General features: G+C 35.2%; 1 protein-coding gene across 4 annotated transcripts in view; it reads left to right on the top strand.

Annotated features, from left to right (window-relative positions):
* Positions 1-24,665, top strand: part of LOC128551314 (dymeclin-like) — a 176,434-nt gene that overhangs the window by 12,476 nt on the left and 139,293 nt on the right. The window contains exons 4-15 of one of the 4 annotated variants that reach the window (XM_053532129.1): positions 2,985-3,112; positions 3,985-4,069; positions 4,565-4,690; positions 5,540-5,673; positions 6,295-6,489; positions 9,268-9,449; positions 15,591-15,716; positions 16,399-16,512; positions 18,248-18,342; positions 18,945-19,071; positions 20,135-20,431; positions 21,206-24,091. In XM_053532129.1, coding sequence (XP_053388104.1) covers positions 2,985-3,112; positions 3,985-4,069; positions 4,565-4,690; positions 5,540-5,673; positions 6,295-6,489; positions 9,268-9,449; positions 15,591-15,716; positions 16,399-16,512; positions 18,248-18,342; positions 18,945-19,071; positions 20,135-20,431; positions 21,206-21,349 — 1,753 coding nt within the window. In that variant the 3' untranslated portion in view covers positions 21,350-24,091. Of the gene's footprint in view, positions 1-2,984; positions 3,113-3,984; positions 4,070-4,564; positions 4,691-5,539; positions 5,674-6,294; positions 6,490-9,267; positions 9,450-15,590; positions 15,717-16,398; positions 16,513-18,247; positions 18,343-18,944; positions 19,072-20,134; positions 20,432-21,205; positions 24,092-24,665 lie in introns of those variants that run through there. The other 3 variants (XM_053532131.1, XM_053532130.1, XM_053532132.1) reach the window with 3 other exon arrangements.

The raw sequence follows: 24,665 nt of genomic DNA, 5'->3' as shown, positions 1-24,665 counted from the left end.
ATACAGATTTGCACTGAAGAAAATGGTGTAACTAAATGATAACTACCCATTTTTTCTGTAATCAAATTATTTAAAGTCAACTTTAACACTTAGTTTTAAAACTAATGGCTAATTTCATTGATAAGTTTACTGCTGCAATATAACTGAATATTTACATGCACTGAGAACACATCTCTTTGGGAATTGTAATTACTGGTTGTGTCCCTACTATCCTTAGCTGACCTTTTAACTGTTCAGATGAACTTTTAATGTGTTTGGATTAGTTAAGCTGATGTTCAATTTATGGAAGAGTAATGAAAATAATAAAGTGGGACCTCTAACTCATTGTCAGGGTGTTGGCATTTTAGATTATTGATATTTTTCTTGCACAAAAAAATAATGGTGCGTTGTGTTTATGTTATTTTTAAGTGATATATTTCATGCTAAAGATGCTCTTGAGCCTGTTTCACAAGACTTTGTATGATTTTTTTTTTCACATACGTAGATCAATATAAAAACAACTTACAAAAATATTCAGTATGTGTATAACCTAAACTACAAAATTTATATATCGCTTCCCGCACCATACTATCCCAGGTTCTAGAACGGAGGTAGCATTATTTTAGAAATTGAAAGTTGTTGTCCGTTAGTATTGACAGGTGCCACTCTTTATTTTACATCATATTTGTAACCTGAAAATATCTAAATTGACCAAAATAACATGCAAAGTTTACCAATGGCACAGTGGCGTAGTGATAAGTTCTCCGACTTTCACACATGTTACCGTGGGTTCGATTTCAATTCAGATTGTTTTCATTAATCAATATAATGTCATTTTATTGATACTGGTTTTATTCTTACAACATTTTATGGTAATAATCTACTATGTAGAAGAATGTCAAATACTTGTGTATTTCTTTCAATAAATGAACAATAAATCACGTAAGTGATAATTTTCCTGCATTCTAAGTTTACAGAGGAAATTTTAAAAAATGATAATGAAAATGGTCAAACAGGTGTTTCGAACTTACAGTCCCGAGATTGGTAGCTGAACGTTTTGTCAGCACAACTTTATCTGCATGTACGACCTGGCAGTAAAGAAATGTTTATATTTTATTTGGTTTTCAATGTTTATATTTTTATTTATGTTTAGGCACAATTTTTTTTTACAGAAGCATACAAAATATATTCTTGAGTGCTAGTTCAATAATTTCGGACAATACTAAATAATCCTCAATAGACAAAATAATAAAATTAGTTAGGTTATTCGATTTGGGGAAAACCAAACCACCAGTCAAGGGTCAATTGAGGTGGAGATCCCCTGATAATAGTCATAACAATTAATCAGGTATCACCTTTAAATTAGACATAATAGTTATGTTAGCTACGGGCTTATTCCCAGGTGTATAATTTTACAGAGTGGGAGTTCAAAATGTATTTATATAATGTCTGAAATATACAAACTTATTCCAAAAATCAGATTTTAAAGATGCTATAGAAATCACTTTCACGAAATTGAAATCTATGGCCTGGCCTGGCCTGGCCTGGCCCGGCTCAGTCGGAAATTGGGCTCATCGGGCCAGGCCAGGCCAGGCCAGGCCGGGCCAGAGATTAGAACATGCCATAAAATTCATATATATATGAGCAGTACAATTCCTGTAAATGAGCACTACGTAAGCGCTCAGGCCCCTCTCGCACACCATACCTATAGTTCGGACTTCTTTAATGTGTCAAGGCATGTGCACAAAAATGACAAATTTTGCCAACACCTGGTAAATTGTAATGTGTTTTTTAGAAAAGTAATAAACGGAAATAGAAAAATAGCTCTCAGCTCATTTACACGGATAGTTTAGCTTTATTATGTATGTTATAGTTTTTCGCAGTTATGCACGATGACATAGAATACTTACCCCGAAAATTGTGACACGAACATACTGATAACTTTTCCCACTTTACTTTTTAAATTAAAGTAAGAGTTCAGCACTTCATGGTTTTGATGTATTGTCACATTGGAATAACGTTTGTTTTACAGTAACTTCGAAATTAATCAGAAATAATATCATGTACCCCACCCACCTAATTCATAATTTCAAAATAGCATAGGCCATAATATTTCCTTTATATATACCGGTATGTAAGTTGTCTTGATCAAGTTGCTAAGGTTTGAAAAGAACAATTATAATTCAAATACAAAAGTCAAACACAGCTAAATATGAAGTAAATAATTATACTACATGAATATTTTAACTTCAGTTAAAATATAAAAAGCAAATTCAACTTACAAAACTTTGATACTGTATGTTAGTCCTTTATTTTAGGATATTTTACTCTAAGAGACTGTTGTCATTTTATCTCCAATTTTCAAATAGACAGGAAGTTATTACTGGGCATGCTCCAAAGAGATCACATGATGGGTCTAATCTATAATCAGAGTTGCTAGAAAAATCTGTTTTCTTGCTGTGTATATGAAGTGTACTTCTGAAAATTTCAATCACTGTGCCGCATACATGTTGTGTACTACTGTCTCCTGCATACATGCTGTGTACTCTGTGAAATAGTACGCAGCATGTACGCAGCATGTACGCAGCATGCGGTGTATGTAAAATGTACTTCTTTGGCGTACTACTGTGTTTGCGGCATGTATGCAGCAAGTACACATGTACGCTGCAGATGCTTGCTTCTGTAAGGGTCAGCCTGGTGTCAGTATAATGTGACTGGGTGGGGTATCATGTCATAATTCATAATTATGTCTGCAGCTTGATATTCCATGGAGGCAGCACTATAAGTTTAGGTACACATGTACTTGGCTCACTGCATCAAGTAGACATCATCGTTTAGATGACTGAAAAATCGTTTAAAATTTATTGTCAGAAATGCAGCACTTGTATACCTTCATATGTGATGGTACCATTGGTAAATATGCTGAAACAGTCATGTTGAATTGATTTTAGATCAAATTTCTTTGTAGACATGATTAAGTATGATTTTCTTTCATTTTTTTCCAGTAATATTTTCACTTGGCAGACATACAATGCACTGTTTATCATTAGAAGTGTATGTAAATATCTGGTAGAGCATCTCAGTGAGGATCTACTTATACAGCAGTTTGATGCTCTACCTCCGAAAAAAGATGGTACACCAAATTTTCGCTACTTTGAAAGGAGAAAATTAAAAAAAGTATTAGTTTGGAAAGCTTGCCCACATGTTTATACTTCATATATTTAAATAATATTAAGTAACTGTGTTTTTACTGTCAAGCAGATTAATTTTGAATTTTTGATTCTTTAAATGAACTAGGTTTTAGACTTACGTAAAATTATATTTCATTTTTTTCCTTTTTAAAATTGATAAACAGTGATGCACAAGAAAATCTAAAATTTGCAGTTTTTATTGCCATTTTAAAATGGCTGCGTGCTCATTTAGAAATGATTACTTCCAAATACTGTTTGTAGAATTTGTAATTTCATTAAAAGTCAGAGAATAGGAATAAATTATTTGATAACTTGAGTAAGTTTGATCCCCTGGCAAGACTTATGTTCTCAGTAAAGATTTGATAGAAGACATTGTGTCTGAAATCATTTGTCCATCACCTCTGATTCATGTGGAGAAGTTGGCAGTTATTGCAGAGAACAGATAAGTACTGGACTAGTATGGAATCCAGTTAGGATCACTAAAACTGTCCTGTTTTACATTATTGAAATACTGTTTAAAAATGGTGCTAAACCCAAACAAAACAAAATTTGAAATTAAAATATTTGAGCCGCGCCATGGGAAAACCAACATAGTGGCTTTGCGACCAGCATGGATCCAGACCAGCCTGTGCATCCGCGCAGTCTGGTCAGGATCCATGCTGTTCCCTTTCAAAGACTATTATTATTAGAGAAACCATTAGCGAACAGCATGGATCCTGACCAGACTGCGCGGATGCGCAGGCTGGTCTGGATCCATTCTGGTCGCAAACCCACTATGTTGGTTTTCTCATGGCATGGCTCATTTTACACTCAGGATTTGCAGACACAGAGCTGACATGTTCAGTGGGGGAAGAGCTGATGAACGCCTTGGTAGAACTTATAGTCGATGTCCCAGTATTGTAAGTTAAAAAAAATCTTTTTATTACCGACTCAGTTTTAAACGCCGTTAAGTGACATCATATTGTCCGATTTTTCCTCCTCTGTGTTGATGTTCAGATTCCATGTGATATTGGATGCATGAAGGCGTTTTTGACGGCGGTTTCATGTGTGTGTCCTTGCGTTAAAAAGGTTCATAAATGGAAATGTTTATTTTCAATTTTACGTAGACTAGAAACCAATTGTACAAAATGAAAGGGTTAAAATCCTGGTGAGAGCTATGTTTGATCATAGTTTCCACAGTCCCATTACTTTGGGGCAAAAAGAGGTCAAAAGTGTAGAAAGCAGTCAAAAAGAGTATTTAACATATTAAATTTTCTGTACATTCAATGTAAAATGAATTAGTTTAAACGTAAATATGTAATCCTATTTCAGAACATTCACGTACAAATTAATTTTCTCTACACTCAATGGAAAATGAATCAGTTTAAACTTGAATATATATTTTACTGTTTCAGGACGTTCACGTACGCAATGCACCTGGAAGCATTGAACACACTTCTGACCTTACTGTCAGTACAGATGTACCAACCACAGCCGGCCAGTAAATTCACTCTGTACAAGTACATGATGGAGGGAAATTGGTATGTAACAAAATCTGTTTAAAAGATATTACGAGATAATGATTTTAAAGTAGCAAATTTTATTTAGTTTATAGTTTGAAGAGATATGCCTCCTCATATGCACCACAGTATCAATATATCCAAATAGATGACCTCACTGCAATGCTTGGTCTATAGAATTCTTTCATGTGATGAAGCCATCCACCTGACTTACAGAAGGTTGGTGGTTCTACCCAGGTGCACACCCATTCCTGAAATAATGCCTGGAGTGGCACTTGTGGTCTTCCTCCGCCACCAAAAGCTGGAAAACTGGAAAGTCGCCATAAGAACGAAAACTGTTGGTGTGACATTATAAAATAAAAAAGATAAAAACCAATAGCAGTATCTTGGCTGAATGGTGAAGGTGGCTTACTTTAGTCACTTGTGGAAGGTCACTGGTTCTACCAAGGCGCCCACTGTGCCTGAAATAATGCCAGAGGGGCACCTGGGTTTTTTTTCCTCAATCTTCATTGTCTGCATGAAATTTTGTGGTGTGCACCAAAACAGCTACTGTGAACTCATATAATTTTGTGAGCACAAAATTTTGTGGTTCTGTCCATAACTCTTTTGGGGGATATGAATTTGTGGATTTCAACTGTGGAAGTTAAAATGAACGGGAATTTTACTTCGTCATTTGGGATTTAATTCCAAGGATTAACTCAGCCGGGAAATCCACGATGATTAGCCCAACAGGAATATTAATGATTTCACAGTATTACAGAGGAACATGAATATGCAAATTTAAAATGTTAAAGATGAATTTAATGCTATTAAGAATTTCACAGTATGCATGAGTTAGACTTGATTGCTCTTCTGGTTTTTCATATTCAGTTCAATTCATGCATGTTTAATGGTGAAAGCTTTGTTGAGGAATTATATGAACCAGGAGAAATGTCCAGTGGAATTGTACAAAAATACAGCAGATGGTGTTGGGGCATTGGCCAGCATGACAGCATCTTTGGCTTGTAAGTGATACAGAAAATATCCTATACCATACATACTGTAAAATGCATTTCTTTTGACTAATTCTTTAACAAGAAATGTTTCTTAAGATAAATTACAGTTGAAACTCAGTATCTTGAAGTAGCTTATATAAAAATTCCGGCTATCTCGAAAACATTTTAAAGTCTCTTCTCAAAGACATGGCAAAAAGTATCATTTTTAGTCAAATTTTGGTTATTTTGAAATGAAATACTTAATCCCTTAAAATTTGAGATACAGAGTTTCAAATGTATATGGACCTCAAAAGCATGGCATTTCACATATTCTGAGGTAGCAGAAACAAGGGTGATTCAAAAAAGCTTCTAGCTTTCTTAATTTACCCAAAGCAAATAAGTATTGACATACTGTAATACCAGAAAATTACCAAAATTACACAAAATTTGAAATCAGTCTGATAAAGAGGATTAGTTTATTTTTTTCCATAGCTTTTTCCCTTTAAAAGTTATTAAAGTTTGAGTTTTTGCAAAAATAATTTTTTGTGAAATTAAAAAAAAAACAATAACAAATATTTAAAGATAAAATTAACCCTTTGCAACTAATACTGATTTTACAGTAAATAAGATGAAATTCTGTGTATATTTCAGCCAGTTTATGGTCAGTGGTAACCCTTGGTATGGGATCATCATCAAATGAGAAAAAACCAGAAGAAGAATTTCACGAGACTTTATTAGCCAATCAGAGCCTGCTATTTCTGCTGGTGTTAGCCAATCACTGTACGAGTGACAGAGCTTTGAATAATCCATACAGACAGGCTTTGTTTCAGTTTACAAACTCACAAGGTTAGTTTTGACGATCTCTAGACTTTATTAAATAAACAAATCCTTACAAACTCACAAAAGATCAATATTTGACATAGGAGAGGCGGAGAGTTCAAAAAGTGCATACGTTAAGCATCTGCTAAAAGCATTCAAGAAGTTCTGTTAAGGTTATGTCCACTAAAACTAAAATAAAAAAGCATCAACAGAAAATCTTGATAAAATGCTTCTTTAGTTCAATGCACTTGTCCGGTTTTTGCGCTGAGGTGGCAAATTATATATAGTATCAAATACAGTAGAAATTTGTTAAGTATGTGATAGTAGGGGCCTCTGCGGGTGAGTGGTTAAGGTTGCCGACTTTGAATCATTTGCCCCTCACCAATGTGGGTTCGAACCTCACTCGGGGCGTTGAATTCTTCAGGTGAGGAAGCCATCCAGCTGGCTGATGAAATAATACACAGAGGTGCACCTGGGGTCTGCCTCCATCATCCAAGCCATATGACCAGTAATTGTGTCATTGCGCCATTAAACTCAACAAAAACAGACAAAGCAAAGAAATGATAGTGATTTTAGAAGTTGTTATTTCATACTGGTTAACTTGAATCTTTATAAGTAATTTTGGCAATGGTTACATAAGTTAGCATTATAAAATGTAATATTCAAAAGTTACTGTACTAAATTTCTGATTACATAGATCCAAAGAGTGAAAGTGAGTTGTTTTATCTGTTCCCCTGCCCCAAATTCTTTCCCAAATATATGGCAAAGCTCAACCATTTCCAATGAACTTTTATCTATTACCCCTTATTTCTATATCTTATTCACCAGAGCAATCTTTATAACATCCATTTGATGCACCATTTGTTGCAGGAATTATGCAAAATCTGTATATTTCAAAACTATGATTTACATGCATCTTAAATCTGACAATACGTTTGCATTAGATTACCCATATATTTCAGACCCAAGCATTTACTTTTAAACTGCAATTTATTTCTTAGATATGGTCAGCATGATATTTTCTTTTACAAGCATTATGCAAATCAACACAATGCTCTCAGTAAAAATGTATGCAAATCAACATTATATTTTCAGAACAAAACTTAATTATCAAAATCTGTCTAAGACTATTGCTTATTACATACTCATTTCCATTTCCCGTTAAGTTATAATGGTAGCGGAAATGTCAATATTTTTCCATATACTAACGCCTGAACTTCATATCGTATGTGTGAATAATTTAATGTGTGTTGTTGCATTATTATTCTTTTGTTTAGTTCAGTATTGTCAGTCTTATTCAGGCCAGTTAACAAAGTCATAATATTTACATTACACTTATACGTGTAGATATGTATGTAATAAAAAGGTTATTATCTTAACATCAGGAAATATGCACTCATTCTTTAGCTCCTAAAGTTGCGCAATATTTCCACTGCAGAATTTGTGCATATTTCCAGATACAAAGCTTATAACCTATAAATAAAAAAACGTCCAAAACAGAATGATCTGTTCAGTACAAAACATGATATAACAGGGGAAAAATGTACGCAAATCTATGTGGCATTTTCAGTACAAAATATCCATTTCTACATATGATCAACACAAGAAGTATGCAAATCAGCACACACTTGCAAAGCAAAAACAATATTTTAAATACATGACAGTCTAATCAAAATATTTAAAAAGAAAATAGCCAGAATGTAGACAAAATTCTTAGTACAAAGGATGAAGCCAACAAGATATTTTACAGAACATACTATGAAATTACAATATTTATGAGGGAACTATTTCTTTATGGATTTCCATATTGCTTCCTTGCAAGAAATTAAATTCCACAAAATAGATATTATTCCTTTTTAATTTATACCTAAAAATCAAAATCCATGCAGAAATATCTATTTTCTTTATTTAAATCACAATATTTCTTGCCCATAAAATGAAATGATATAACAATATGCAAATTAGCATCAAACATGCAAATCGTTCTATTTAAAGTAAATAGAATACATGTATGCAAATCCAGTTGACTTTTCCTAAAACAGAACATGATATGCAAATCAAGATATATTTGTTCAAACTATAATTATGCAAATCAATATGACACTTTCTATATAGTTTTGTGAAGCATACAAACAATACTATTACAACCATCCTGTTTTGCAAAACACACAATCAATACTATTACAACCATCCTGTTTTGCAAAACAAACAATACTATTACAACCAACACACAAACAATACTATTACAACCATCCTGTTTTGCAAAACACACAATCAATACTATTACAACCATCCTGTTTTGCAAAACACACAATCAATACTATTACAACCATCCTGTTTTGCAAAACAAACAATACTATTACAACCAACACACAAACAATACTATTACAACCATCCTGTTTTGCAAAACACACAATCAATACTATTACAACCATCCTGTTTTGCAAAACACACAAACAATACTGTTTTAACCATCCTGTTTTACAAAACACACAAACAATACTATTACAACCATCCTGTTTTGCAAAACACACAAACAATACTAGTACAACCATCCTGTTTTGCAAAACACACAAACAATACTATTACAACCATCCTATTATTTCATCCGGAACATTGCCTAATTTTTCAAAAGGTTTTCAAAATTTTACTTCATTTTTAGAACTGTCCCAATTTTAAGGTTGCAAAAATTAAAATTATAAACATGAAATACAACACAGAACACTAATAAAAATTACAAACGAAAATGTTAATTAATGATAAAGATTTTCTGACAATAGGTTCCATGCCTTTCCTTAATTTCAGACCAGTCTTCAGGGCCTACGCCAGTAGCACAGCTGACATTTAAAATGGATTTCACAGAACTTTATAAAACATTGTGTACCACATTGAGAGACGATCAGACAACATTGTTACTATATCTACTTATACACAGAAACCCAAACATGAAGGCTTTTATACTGTCACGGACAAATATTGATCTGCTGGTAAGAAAAACTTCAAACAAAAATATTAAGATACATGTAATGTGTAGAATTGGTTGGTGTAGGTAAGTAAGTTACGTTGTCTCCTTATAAAAGGTCTTGTTATGTCTCCCTCCACTGGGGGAGACATATTGTTTTTGCCCTGTCCGTCCGTCACACTTCATTTTCGATCAATAACTGGAGAACCATTTGACCTAGAACCTTCGAACTTCATAGGGTGGCAGGGCTTATAGAATAGATGACTTCTATTGTTTTTGGGGTCACTCCATCAAAGGTCAAGGTCACATGGGCCTGAACATTTGAAAATCATTTCCAATCATTAACTTAAGAACCACTTGACCCAGAATGTTGAAACTTCATAGGATGATTGGTCATGCAGAGTAGATGACCCCTAAAGGTCACAGGGGCCTGAACATGGAAAACCATTTCTGATCAATAACATGAGAACCACTTTACCCAGAATGTTGAAACTTCATAGATGATTGGTCATGCAGAGTAGATGACCCCTGTTGATTTTGGGGTCTCTATTAAATGTCAAGGTCACAGGGGCCTGAACATTGAAAACCATTTCCGATCAATTACTTGAGAACCACTTGACCCAGAATGTTGAAACTTCATAGGATGATTGGACATGCAGAGTAGATGATCCCTATTGATTTTGGGGTCACTCTATTAAAGGTCAAGGTCACAGGGGCCTGAACATGGAAAAACCGTTTCTGGTAGTAACTTGAGAACCACTTGACCAAGAATGTTGAAACTTCATAGGATGATTGATCATGCAGAGCAGATGACCCCTATTTATTTTGGGGTCACTCTCTGGAAGATCAAGGTCACAGGGGCCTGAACATTGAAAACCATTTCTGATCAGTAACTGGAGAACCACTTGACCCAGAATGTTGAAACTTAATAGGATGATTGGACATGCAGAGTAGATGACCCCTATTGATTTTTGGATCACTCTATTAAAGGTCAAGGTTACAGGGGCCTGAACATGTAAAATCATTTCTGGTCAGTAACTTGACCTAGGATGTTGAAACTTCATAGGGTGATAGGACTTACAGAGTAGATAGCCCCTATTGTTTTTGGGGTCACTCCTTCAAAGGTCAAGGTCACAGGGGGTTGAACATAGAAAACTCTTTTCAATCAATAACTTGAGAAACCACTTGACCCAGAATGTTGAAACTTGATAGGATGATTGGTGTGTTTGTATTTTGGGTTTAACGCCGTTTTTCAACAGTATTTCAGTCATGTAATGGCGGGCAGTTAACCTAACCAGTGTTCCTGGATTCTGTACCAGTACAAACCTGTTCTCCGCAGGTAACTGCCAACTTCCCCACATGAATTATCAGAGGTGGAGGACGAATGATTTCAGACACAAAGTCTTTTATCAAATCGTCACGGAGAACATACGCCCCGCCCTAGGATCGAACTCGCGACCCCGCGATCCGTAGACCGACGCTCTCCCTACTGAGCTAAGCGGGCGGGCTAGGATGTTTGGACATGCAGAGTAGATGACCCCAACTGATTTTGGGGTCACTTGATCAAAGGTCAAGGTCACAGGGGTACAAGGGTCTGAACATGGAAAAGCCGTTTCCAGTTCATAACTTGAGAACCACTAGGCCCAGAATGTTGAAACTTAGTGGGATGACTGGACATGCCAAGTAGACGATCCTTATTACAGTCAACCATCAGTGTCTCTTAGACTTTTGGTGTCCCCTATTGACTTCTTGCCTAAACGACTATGCATTGGGGGAGACGTGCTTTTCTACAAAAGCATCTTCTAGTTTGATCTCTTTGACAAGTATATGTGATGTTAAAAAGTTATGACAGTATCAGGGCTTCCCAAATTTGCCTGTTTTTAGCTCACCTGTCACAAAGTGACAAGGTGAGCTTTTGTGATCGCGCGGTGTCCGTCGTCCGTCCGTGCGTCCGTAAACTTTTGCTTGTGACCACTCTAGAGGTCACATTTTTTATGGGATCTTTATGAAAGTTTGTCAAAATGTTCGTCTTGATGATATCTAGGTCAAGTTCGAAACTGGGTCACGTGCCTTCAAAATCTAGGTCAGTAGGTCTAAAAATAGAAAAACCTTGTGACCTCTCTAGAGGCCATATATTTCACAAGATCTTCATGAAAGTTGGTCAGAATGTTCACCTTGATGATATCTAGGTCAAGTTCGAAACTGGGTCACGTGCCATCAAAAACTAGGTCAGTAGGTCTAAAAATAGAAAAACCTTGTGACCTCTCTAGAGGCCATATATTTCACAAGATCTTCATGAAAATTGGTCAGAACGTTCACCTTGATGATATCTAGGTCAAGTTTGAAACTGGGTCACGTGCCTTCAAAAACTAGGTCAGTAGGTCAAATAATAGAAAAACCTTGTGACCTCTCTAAAGGCCATATTTTTCATGGGATCTGTATGAAAGTTGGTCTGAATGTTCATCTTGATGTCTAGGTCAAATTCGAAACTGGGTCACGTGCGGTCAAAAACTAGGTCAGTAGGTCTAAAAATAGAAAAACCTTGTGACCTCTCTAGAGGCCATATATTTCATGAGATCTTCATGAAAATTGGTCAGAATGTTCACCTTGATGATATCTAGGTCAAGTTCGAAAGTGGGTCACGTGGCTTCAAAAACTAGGTCAGTAGGTCAAATAATAGAAAAACCTTGTGACCTCTCTAGAGGCCATATTTTTCATGGGATCTGTATGAAAGTTGGTCTGAATGTTCATCTTGATGATATATATAGGTCAAGTTCGAAACAGCGTCATGTGCGGTTAAAAACTAGGTCAGTAGGTCTAAAAATAGAAAAACCTTGTGACCTCTGTAGAGGCCATACTTGTGAATGGATTTCCATAAAAATTGGTCAGAATGTTCATCTTGATGATATGTAGGTCAAATTCGAAAGTGGGTCACATGCCATCAAAAAGTAGGTCAGTAGGTCAAATAATGAAAAAACGTTGTGACCTCTCTAGAGGCCATACCCTTGAATGGATCTTCATGAAAATTGGTCAGAATGTTCACCTTGATGATATCTATGTCAAGTTTGAAACTGGGTCACGTGCCATAAAAAACTAGGTCAGTAGGTCAAATAATAAAAAAACTTGTGACCTCTCTAGAGGCCATAGTTTTCATGGGATCTGTATGAAAATTGGTCTGAATGTTCATCTTGATGATATCTAGGTCAAGTTTGAAACTGGGTCAACTGCGTTCAAAAACTAGGTCAGTAGGTCTAAAATTAGAAAAATCTTTTGACCTCTCTAGAGGCCATATTTTTCAATGGATCTTCATGAAAATTGATCTGAATGTTCACCTTGATGATATCTAGATCAGTTTCGAAACTGGGTCACGTGCGGTCAAAAGCTAGGCCAGTAGGTATAAAAATAGAAAAACCTTGTGACCTCTCTAGAGGCCATATTTTTCATGAGATCTTCATGAAAATTAGTGAGAAAGTTCACCTTGATGATATCTAGATAAAGTTCAAAACAGGGTCACGTACCTTTGAAAACTAGGTCAATAGGTCAAATAATAGAAAAACCTTGTGACCTCTCTAGAGACCATATTTTTCAATGGTTCTTCATGAAAATTGGTCAGAATTTTTATCTTGATAATATCTAGGTCAAGTTCAAAACTGGGTCACATGAGCTCAAAAACTAGGTCACAATGTCAAATAATAGAAAAAACGACGTCATACTCAAAACTGGGTCATGTGGGAAGAGATGAGCGATTCAGGACCATCATGGTCCTCATGTTCTACTTTTCAGACTGATTTATAGAGTGAATAAAAAAACAACAAACATGGAGAAAAAGTAAAATTTGTCTGAAATCTCAATACACGACCGCACCCTCAGATCCTCAGTAAACATGTCAAACATTCAGATTGTCACCTCGGTATTCAGTCCGTAATTAGCATGTGACCTTACAGTGCTCGCACGGCACATCCTTTAATGTTTGCAGACAGCTAACTGCTTTCTTAAACGCTTTTGACTAGGCCACGAATGCTTTTGACTGGGACCAAGTTCTTTTGATATAGACCACTAGCAGTCGTTTAAGAAAGTACATGTCTAAATTACTTTAGACTGTCAGTTTTATATGTTTTAAAAATTGGAAAGAATGATTAGAGAAATCATTTGTATAAAACTTTTTGTGTTTAAACTTGCTTCATTGATTGTTAAGTTTTGAAAGACTATGTTCAAACATGGTTAAAAAACAAACAAAAAATGTTTATTGCATTTAATACTCAAAAGACAGGCAACCAACATAAATAATACATTTGTATTTATAATTACTTGATTTGTAAAAAAAATGCATAATACTTTTGGCTGTCTGGCACAACTAGTACAGAAAATCAACTTAAAAAAAAAACGGGCTGGCAACCCAAATGATAAAGAAAACCAAAAATGGAGAACCGACCAGTTTATCAAATTGGAAAATTTTTATTTTTAACTCACCTGCGCCAAAGGCTCATGGTGAGCTTCTGTGACTGCTTAATGTCCGTCATGTGTCGTCTGTCGTCCGTCTGTCAACATTTTCTAAAAAATTCTTCTTCTTGAAAACCACTCAACAGAATTACACCAAACTTCACAGGAATGATCCTTTGGTGGTTCCCTTTCAAAATTATTTAAAGAATTTAATTCCATATAGAACTCTGGTTGCCATGGCAACCGAAAGGAAAAACTTTAAAAATCTTCTTGTCTAAAACCGCAAGGCATAGAGCCTTGATATTTGGCATGTGACATCATCTAATAGTCCTCCATGAAGATTGTTTAAATTGTGCCCCTGGGGTGAAAAGAGGCCCCACCCTGGGGGTCCAAAGTTTTACAAAGACTTATATAGGAAAAAACTTCAAAAATCTTCTTATCTAAAACCACAAGACCTAGGCCTTTGATATTTGATATGTAGCATTGCCTTGAGGTCCTCTACCAAATGTGTTCAAATTATAACCCTGGGGTGAAAAGAGGCCCTGCCCTGTGGGGTCTCAAGTTTTACATAGACATATACAGGAATTTAAAAAAAAAATCTTCTTGTCTAAAACCACAAGACCTAGGCCTTTGATATTTGGTATGTAGCATTGCCTAGTGGATTTCTAACAAGATTATTCAAATTATGCCCCTGGGGTGAAAAGAGGCCCCGCCCTGGGGGTCACTTGTTATATGAGTTATATAGGAATAAATACTTCAAAAATTATCAGATCATATTTCCTAGACTGTTTAATTATAATAACCTGATGACCCCAAGTGATTAGGGGTCACTTGACTGTGACCTTGACCTACTGACCTACTTTCTTGTTTTTTAAGATACAGCCTTTTTGCACACCAATCTTAAAACTGACTTTCAGTGACCATAATATGACCTACTGACCTACTTTCTAATATTTTAGCATCAGTTTGCCATTTTAAACGTGGCTCATATTATTCAGGTGAGCGATTCAAGGTCATAATGACCCACTTGTTGTAAATGTTACAAAGAAATATTTAAGTTTACAAAACGTAGTTGCTTACTGTAGTACAAAGCTGGAGAAATGATATATAAATGTAGATTGTTCGCATGACACACTAATTTCTTTACTCTATAACGTTCTAAAAATATAGAATAGTCTATAGATGTATAATGTGGTGGGTGGGGTAGCTCCAATTTGAAGTGTAATAGGCCATACTTCAGTTTCAAACCAATTCAGTTTTCAAAATTTCTGAAGCCCTGGACCCTATACTGTATTATAACAAATGATATATATGTCTAAATCTGTCAGAGAAGTCTTTCATTTTGACCTAGAATCATCAAATATCATTCGACTGCTATTCATCATTTGAAGTTGTGCACCTGAGTTTTTAGCTCGACGATTTCAAAATTGATAGAGCTGTTGGATTCACCCAGTTATAGGTATTGGCGTCTCTGTCATGAGTCTTGAGTTGGCATCCTGATTTGGTCAAGTTTCTGTATGTAAGCTGGTATCTCAGTAAGCATTGGTTGGAATTGATTGAAACTTCTCAAATGTGACACATGCTATGAGTTATTAAATTTAATTTGTTGCAACCACTAAGCGAATATTTGGGCAAAGAGGAAGTATTTAGTTAATCAACTTAATGTAAAACAACTGGCTTTTCACAAATTGTTCTCTTTTAATGAAATATTTTCTTCTTATTTCAGGTGATGCCATTACTGAAGATACTATACCATGCCCAGGACAAGAATTCCCACCATATATACATGGCTCTGATTATACTGCTGGTGTTATCTGAGGATGATGTGTTCAATAAGGCCATACATGAAGTGGTAAGTTTCCTCTGAAATCAACTGATTATATACAATTATCGACTTTTTCATAGGTTGATATCAGGATTTATCAACCCGAAAAGAATAATATTCACCGAGCCGAAGGCAAGGTTAATATAACTTTTTGAGGGTTGATAAATCCTGATATCAACCTATGAAAAAGTCAATAATTGTTTTATTACATGAATGAATGTATAGTCAGTCTTGTTATTACAATTATATCTTTAATAAAGAAATAAGGAATAAATTTAGACCAAATCAGGTTAATATTGGTTTTCCAAGCACCTACTTTGATCTATTTTTATTTTTGTACTATTTATAACCCAAGATAAGTTGATATGATATGTACTCATTACTTTTTGAACCGTTTTCAGCCAATCAGAGAAACAATAGAATACAGTCATGTATTAATTGATTTTACTGCATTTACAATGGAGGTATTCATTAGTTTTTCTCTATGACATGTTAAATGCTAGAAAGATGTCTTTAGACTTATTCTCATGAATTCTACATGTGTTTTAACCAAATTTGGTTTAATCTAGCTGAAACTATCGAATATATCTTCCTTTGAAAGACCTTCACTGCACAAAGGGGCTGTCAGAATGCAAAAGAAAGGGAATTAGAACATTTAAACCATATAAATAGTAGAGGCATAAGCATGTACATTATCTCTATTTTCCAGGCACTAAAGAATGTACCATGGTTCAAGGAGAGATCTATGTCAGAGATTTCACTGGGTGGACTACTTATCTTAGTTGTGATCAGAACTATACAGTATAATATCACTAGGATGAGGGTAAGTTATACATCATCATTATCATCATCATCAACACCAGCATCATTATCGGATTTGTCTTACAATTGATATTATTTTTTCTCTCTTTATATCTTGATAATCATCATTATTTTGTTGATCATCATTGTAACCATTATCATAGTCATCATCATCAGCATCATCATCATCATCATCAGCAGCAGCAGTAGCAGCATCAACAACAACAACAATGACAACAACAACATCATCATAATCATCATCATAATCAACAGCATCAAAATCTTTTGTCCGGTCATATTTACATTAATCCTGCTCACTACTGTTATTTTCACTATTATGATAATCCAACAACTCTACTTATCAGTTTAGAATGCCCTCACCTTCAGTGTAAGAGGTGTTCTCAAGTATATTTTGCAAAGGCCTACGTGGCCAAGTGATTAAGGCAACTGACTTCAAATCACTTGCCCCTTGCCAATGTGGGTTCAAACCTAGTATATGGTATAGAACTCTTCATGTGAGGCAGCCATCCAGCTGGTATATGGAAGGTCTGTGGTTCTACCAAGGCACCTGTGATGTAATAATGCCCATATGAGCATGTTGGGACTTCCGTAACAATTAAAAGCTGGAAAGTTGCCATACGACCTAAATGTGTTCATGTGACTCGAAAACTTGACAAAAAAAACAGAAAAACAAACAGATTTTTTGAAACTCACTAAATTCAGTGTCAATTTCATTTTTTATGCCCCCGAAGGGAGGCATATAGTTTTTGAACCGTCTGTCCGTCTGTCAGTCTGTCGGTCTGTCAGTCTGTCAGTCTGTCCGCAATTTTCGTGTCCGGTCCATATCTTTGTCATCGATGGATGGATTTTCAAATAACTTGGCCTGAATGTGTACCACAGTAAGACGACGTGTCGCGCGCAAGACCCAGGTCCGTAGCTCAAAGGTCAAGGTCACACTTAGACATTAAAGGATAGTGCATTGATGGGCGTGTCCGGTCCATATCTTTGTCATCGATGGATGGATTTTCAAATAACTTGGCATGAATGTGTACCACAGTAAGACGACGTGTCGCGCGCAAGACCCAGGTCCGTAGCTCAAAGGTCAAGGTCACACTTAGACATTAAAGGATAGTGCATTGATGGGCGTGTCCGGTCCATATCTTTGTCATCGATGGATGGATTTTCAAATAACTTGGCATGAATGTGTACCACAGTAAGACGACGTGTCGCGCGCAAGACCCAGGTCAGTAGCTCAAAGGTCAAGGTCACACTTAGACTTTAAAGGATAGTGCATTGATGGGCGTGTCCGGTCCATATCTTTGTCAACCATGGATGGATTTTCAAATAACTTGGCATGAATGTGTACCACAGTAAGGCGACGTGTCGCGCGCAAGACCCAGGTCCGTAGCTCAAAGGTCAAGGTCTCACATAGACGTTAAAGGTCATTTTTCATGATAGTGCATTGATGGGCGTGTCCGGTCCATATCTTTGTCATTCATGCATGGATTTTAAAATAACTACGCATGAATGTGTGACACAGTAAGACGACGTGTCGCGCGCAAGACCCAGCTCCGTAGGTCAAAGGTCCTAAACTCTAACATCGGCCATAACTACTCATTCAAAGTGCCATCGGGGGCATATGTCATCCTATGGAGACAGCTCTTGTTGATCCTTTCTATGTAGTTAGTCTTGTTGACAAAATTGTAATGATTTCAATGGATAACTTTTAGGATAGAAAATATCTTTACCACTTTCAGGACAAGTATTTACACACCAACTGTCTGGCAGCATTAGCAAATATGTCTTCACAGTTCACAAATCTACATCAATATGTGTCGCAGAGATTAGTCAGGTAAGAGTTAGCTCCCTTCACTAATCTAATTCAATTTTAGAAGCTATATACCATGTAAAGAAATTGGTTTTAATTTCATTCTATGCAGGACGATATTGGCATACTAAGTCATAGACCTGACTGAAGTTGAAAGGAACGTTTGAACGTTGCCACATTTCAGAAGCAGGTCTGCAGAATAAACACCCTTATACATAAAACATTTAAATATAAGCATGAGAAGTTTAGATATAATGCACGAGTGAAAAAAACATCCTCTTGGCCTTCAGTTTAAGTGCAGATATGCTTTAAATTTATGGAAAAAATAGGAAATATTCATTGGGGACATATTTTGACTAACCTTAGAAGCATATTATTGGACAGATTACTGATATTAGGCTTAAAGATTAGGCATGTAAGAGTTAACTCCCTTAAGTGCAAAATTATAATCAACAGAAGTCAGGAAAGACATGTTTTACCTCCCTTTAATTACATTCAGTTATTGAGAAAAATGATTAAATGACTATATATAGGTATTTCTGTGCAAAAATCATTTGCCTTTCAGCAGGATCAGATTTCAAACCCTAAGCTATGAGATGTTGAGCATTTTTATGTTATATTTTCAGCCTGTTTGCTCAGCTGTGTAAAAAGCATACCAAGTTGGTTGATCAGATACGGCAGGCAGCCATGAAAAGTCATCAGACAGCAGAGAATGAGGTTCAAGACTCGGACGGAGAAACCCAGGAAGATTATGTATGAACATTTATGTTTATTATGTCAGACAGTGTTTACATATTTATTTGGTGTTTGTTACAACCTTTTGTTTCAGTTTTGAACAAATATTTTTTATGCGAAGTGGTCGAATTATATTTGATTTGTATGTAGTCCTTCAGACGAGGAGCTTGTGTTGGTAGGTGGATGGGAAGGTCCATCGGTCAGGTAGTAGATAATTTAGTTCCTATTCAGTTACTACAGAACACTTGGGTCAGTGCCTTTCTAGCAGTCTGATAAAATGCACATATTTATATGCTCTTGCATAGTGGTATGCATAAACTAGTGCTGCCAAATCAAGCATGGCGACCTTTGTGATACTCCATCTTTTGAGACGGTTAATCCATAGGAGTTGGAATGCAATAGCTGTATATAAGTGAATAGATGGAAATGCATTTGAACTGTAAATGTACCTTGTTAGATCAAGTATAAATCCTTGAAGGCAAGTTGGACTATTACAACTTTTGACATTTTCACAAGAATGTTCAGGACACTTGAAGAAAGTTTGGTTGATTGACTAACCATGCAGTTTTACATTACTGTGAAATCATTAATATTCGTGGGGGACTAATTTTCGTGGATTTCGTGGTTGAGTCAATCCACGAAATTTAATCCCAACGAACAAGTAAATTTCCCATTCATCTTATGTTCAAAAGTTGAAATCCACGAATTCATATCCCCACGAAATTGCCGTTTTGACCAAAACCACGAAATTTCATGCCCACGAAATTAAATGATTTCACAGTAAGCTATTTAAGGGGCCTCTGGCTGAGTGGTTAAAGTTGCAGATTTTGAATCACTTGTCCCATAACCTCTTTGGGTTTAAGCCCTGCTTCGGTAGTCATATGAAGAAGCTGTCAAACTGGTAAGCCGACTTGCCAAAGGCCGAAGTCTCTACACAGGTGCCATATGCCTAAAGATAATATCTGGAGGGGCACCAGGGGCCTTCCCCTACCATGAAAGCTCAAAAGTCATCAAACGGTGACTTATGACAAAAATTGCATTAAAATTACTATGTTTTAATTTTGATCGTTAATTTTGACAGATGCAGGACTTGGCAGTATTAGAAGAAGTGATTCGAATGGTCCTGGAAATCATAAACTCTTGTTTGTCGGCAAATCTGCACCACAATCCTAATCTAGTGTACACGTTACTCTACCAAAAAGACTCATTTGCCATGTTTCGGACACATCCGACATTTCAGGACATTATTTCAAACATTGACACTGTGTTAGCGTATTTCTCTGGAAAACTTGAACAAATGGGTGGGAATCCAATGCCAACGGAAGTATTGGAGGTTATAAAACAAGGTTCATTGCAGTTCAGAAGAGATAGATTAAAGGTATTTTACTTATTTTATGAGAGTTAATGTAAATGGTATTCTATTTTTGTAAGGATTAAAGTAAAAGGTATTATTTTAGTTGGTGAGGATTAGTGTAAAAGGTATTATATTAGTTGGTGAGGATTTGTGTAAAAGGTATTATTTTAGTTGGTGAGGATTAGAGTAAAAGGTATTATTTTAGTTGATGAGGATTAGTGTAAAAGGTATTTTTTTAGTTGGTGAGGATTTGTGTAAAAGGTATTATTTTAGTTGGTGAGGAGGATTAGAGTAAAAGGTATTATTTTAGTTGGTGAGGATTAGAGTAAAAGGTATTATGTATTTTAGTTGGTGAGGATTTGTGTAAAAGGTATTATTTTAGTTGGTGAGGATTTGTGTAAAAGGTACTACTTTATTTCATGAGGACTAGTGCAAAATGTGTTATTTATCTATTTAAAATCAAATCAACAATAACTCATGCAGCAGTAAATATTTCTTTAATGCATTATGTATTCTATACATAAATTTAACAATATGTATTAGTATTATTACTTTTATGTAAGAAATAGTTTTGAATGTAAATAAGTTTTATGCATGTTATAATTTATTAGTGTACAGTGTAAGAAAGTTGTAAACTGTTTAGTTAAATAAGTCAATAACAATACAATGTAACTCACATAACAATAAATATTATTTTAACATGTCATGTTTTTACATAATTTTGGTAAAGTCTTCCATAGTTAATTAATGCTTGACTGTTAAGCGTGCTGTTCAAGGTATCATACTTTTTTATTTCAGAAATTTCCAGATCTGAAGTTCAAGTATGTAGAGGAAGAGTCGCCTGAAGAATTCTTCATTCCATACATCTGGTCCCTGGTTTATCATTCGTCCAATCTCTACTTCAACGCATCAAAAATCATTTTATTCTCATTGAGTAGTTGATACTTATGTTGTGTATTGCTATAGTGAAGTGTTCTCATGAATGAAATTCTTCCTTTTTATACTTTTCAAGTGTACATATGAATGGGCTAAACAGAAAAATGTTGCATGTTACCCTAGAAGTTCAGTATGAATAGACATTCAGCTGTTTTGCCCAAGGTGTATGCAGCTTGTGAAGAGAGGAAATTGCAGGATGAATATGGTCAAGAGTGAGTGAGCGAGCTTGTGGAAGGTCGTTGACCCCACCCAGGTACACTCCTATGCCTAGAGGGGCACCAGGGCCAATTATAAAGATATCTTAGTTTTCACTCCCACTACACATGCCATTAAGGGCTGGATAGGTGAGGGAAATAAAGAATATTTAAATTTATGAGCTGGGGTATTCCTCTACCATTAAAGCTGGAAATTTGCCATATGACTTGAACTGTTCATGATGCTTAAAACCAAACAATGAAATAGTGAAAGAATTTGGTGAGTCTTTTTCACTACACATTGTACTGAAATATTTCGTGATATCTTACACATATAAAATCTATTTTGGGGTTAAAATCGGTTTGAATTTCTGATACCAAGTTTCATCTACTTCCAGAAGTTTTAAAGATGTTGGTTTCTCAGTCATTTTTGTCAGTTTTGTCCCGGCAAACATTCACAATTGTTAATGATAGAAGCATGGTATGAGCATCCGGTTTCTTTCAAAGTTGCTTGCATTGATTGCCAAAAATGATTTCTTTAACAGTAACTACCATAATATCTTTTCCATCAGGCAACCGTGGCAGTAACTGACCAGTTGCCAATGCAGACACCCCTCTTCTTGTTTGTTGAAGGTTTTTCAAGCAGAAGGATTAGATTATACAATCGTTTGCAATTGTTTATGTACAAATATAATCCTGTTATTTGTATACTGATTTCTTGGTAACTGGTATCGGAATTTTGGTCATCCTTGTCCACGTATCAAGAACTTCCTATTACTGTAAAATGGTTAAATTTCATGGGCAAGAAATTTCTTGGTTTCTGCTAAAATGGCTCTTTTATGGCAATATAAATTTGAGGATTATGACCTTGAATATAAAATGTAGGGAAATCTTTTTGGGAATAAATTTTGTATGTTGAATCAACCGTGAAATCCACAAAAATTAGTCCCCCATTAAAATTGATTTCACAGTAACCTAGTAACATAATAAATGTTGTATTTGATTGGAAACATTTAAGTGAAGAATGAATAATCATCATGTTGATTATAACATATCAATATTAAACTGAATAGAACAAAAGAAATTACTGTGGACTTCAACAAAGTCAAGACTTCTCGGTTATACTGTATGTTCTCTAATTAGCACTCCCCACATATTTTAAAAAAATGTTTTTTTTTGTTTTCTTTTTAAAACTTAATATAGGTCATAAGTGAATACCAGCACTATGATAATGCTATAATTGTTACAGTTCCTTCAGTATAGTTGAATTTGTTGTTGTAAGTAAAGAAAATGATTTAAAAAAAATTAAAATCTTAAAAAATGCCCCTTTTTTTTGCAATGTTAGTGGGCGTTAATAAGGAAATATACGGTATGTTTCAGAACTGTGATGTTTTGTTAAAAAAAATGATTTTTTTTAAAATGGTTTTATGTGTTTATGTTTCGTATAATATGAGAGATTTTGTTAAACAAAATTTACCAAGATTTTATAAATACTTTTTTATGTTATGCAATATGTGTAGATAATGGCATTGTACATAGTGGTTCCTTATTTTATATGATTTTATGAGTTATAATTTCCATTGTTTATTTGTAAATGTTGTCAGAATTTATAAATTTTATGCATATGTGTTGTTGAAAATAATTTTGCTTACAAAAGCGACTTGTTCACAGTTCCATTTTTGTATGTTTTCGTTACAGCCTGAACAAGTATTTTAGCTCACCAGAACTGCAATTCATAAATGGAGTTTTATTAGAAGTTTGACACTTGTTTTGTTTTGTTTTATTCAAGTTATTTGATGTGAAACCATTATAACTGTCATGCCCTCTAAGGTCTAAAAAAATTGTTTGTTTCCAGTATCCCGGCCTACCCTAAAAATTTGCCGCACGCTTAATGTTTTTATGGCGGAATTTTTTTTTTGATATTTCCGCTTTTTTTATGCCCCAAACGGAGGCATATTAGTTTTCAACTGTCCGTTCGTTCGTTCGTTAGCCACAACTTTAACTTTTTGCATGAAGGCACTTTACTCGTGAACCACTTCACCCAGGACCTTCAAACTTCACATGCTGATAGTACTTATTGAGTACACGACCCCTACTGACTTTGGGGTCACCAGGTCAAAGGTCAAGGTCACCAGGTCAAAGGTCAAGGCGCTGCGGGGGCATTTGTCTCCATTAGTAACAGCTCTTGTTTTAAATACTTTTTGCTTTGTGTTGCTCTTTCTTCATTGTAAAAAAAAATATAAAAAAAAATCCTATCAGTACCTATTTTTTGGGGGAGGGCATGTTACTGGAAACAAATAATTTTTTTAGGCCTAATGCATATCTAAGACATGTAATGTGAGATAGACACACTTGTTACTTTACATTAAAAAAAAAATAAAATTCATAAATAAGGGGAAAATAGTAGATTTAGCTGGTCATGTGAATGTTAGATTTTAGTGTAGAATCAAATTATTTCATTTTGGGACAAACATAATGTTATTTGAAGCAAAATTATCATTATTTATTGACTTTGTGTAATGAATCTATTTATGAATAAAGAAATGTTAACATAGTTCACAGACTTTTCTTGTTCTTGATTTGGTAAAGAGACAAAAAAATGAGAAATATATATATTAATATATATATACATGTATAAGGATACAGTCAAATGTCTTTTTACTTGCTAAGTCTCTCTCACAAAGGCTTGATCACAAAGTTTTAGGCAGTATTGCTTTTCATGGAATTTAATTTTTTCTGCAAAGTCTCACGATGCATGATTCATGAAAAAAAAAATGCTAGAATGGCACTAATTTCTGAGTTTGTGTTTTTTTGAAATTCTGATGATCGAGGTCTGTACTAGGAATTTCAGTAAGGTCCTAGTGCTTTTAGTGCAGGGCCTCCACTAGACTTCAGAAAGTTGTAGCCACATTTTGAGAGAAACTGCCAAATTGAAGCTGAATTGCTGAAATTTGGCCGCATTTTTAGCTCACCTGTCACAAAGTGACAAGGTGAGCTTTTGTGATCGTGCGGTGTCCGTCGTCCGTCCGTGCGTACGTGCGTCCGTGCGTCCGTCCGTAAACTTTTGCTTGTGACCACTCTAGAGGTCACATTTTTCATGGGATCTTTATGAAAGTTGGTCAGAATGT

The sequence above is a fragment of the Mercenaria mercenaria genome, chromosome 19 (assembly GCF_021730395.1).
Source record: "Mercenaria mercenaria strain notata chromosome 19, MADL_Memer_1, whole genome shotgun sequence".
In the NCBI taxonomy this organism is placed as follows: domain Eukaryota; kingdom Metazoa; phylum Mollusca; class Bivalvia; order Venerida; family Veneridae; genus Mercenaria; species Mercenaria mercenaria.
The sequence above is the reverse complement of the archived record's forward strand: the minus strand, read 5'-3'. Positions and strand labels throughout refer to the sequence as shown.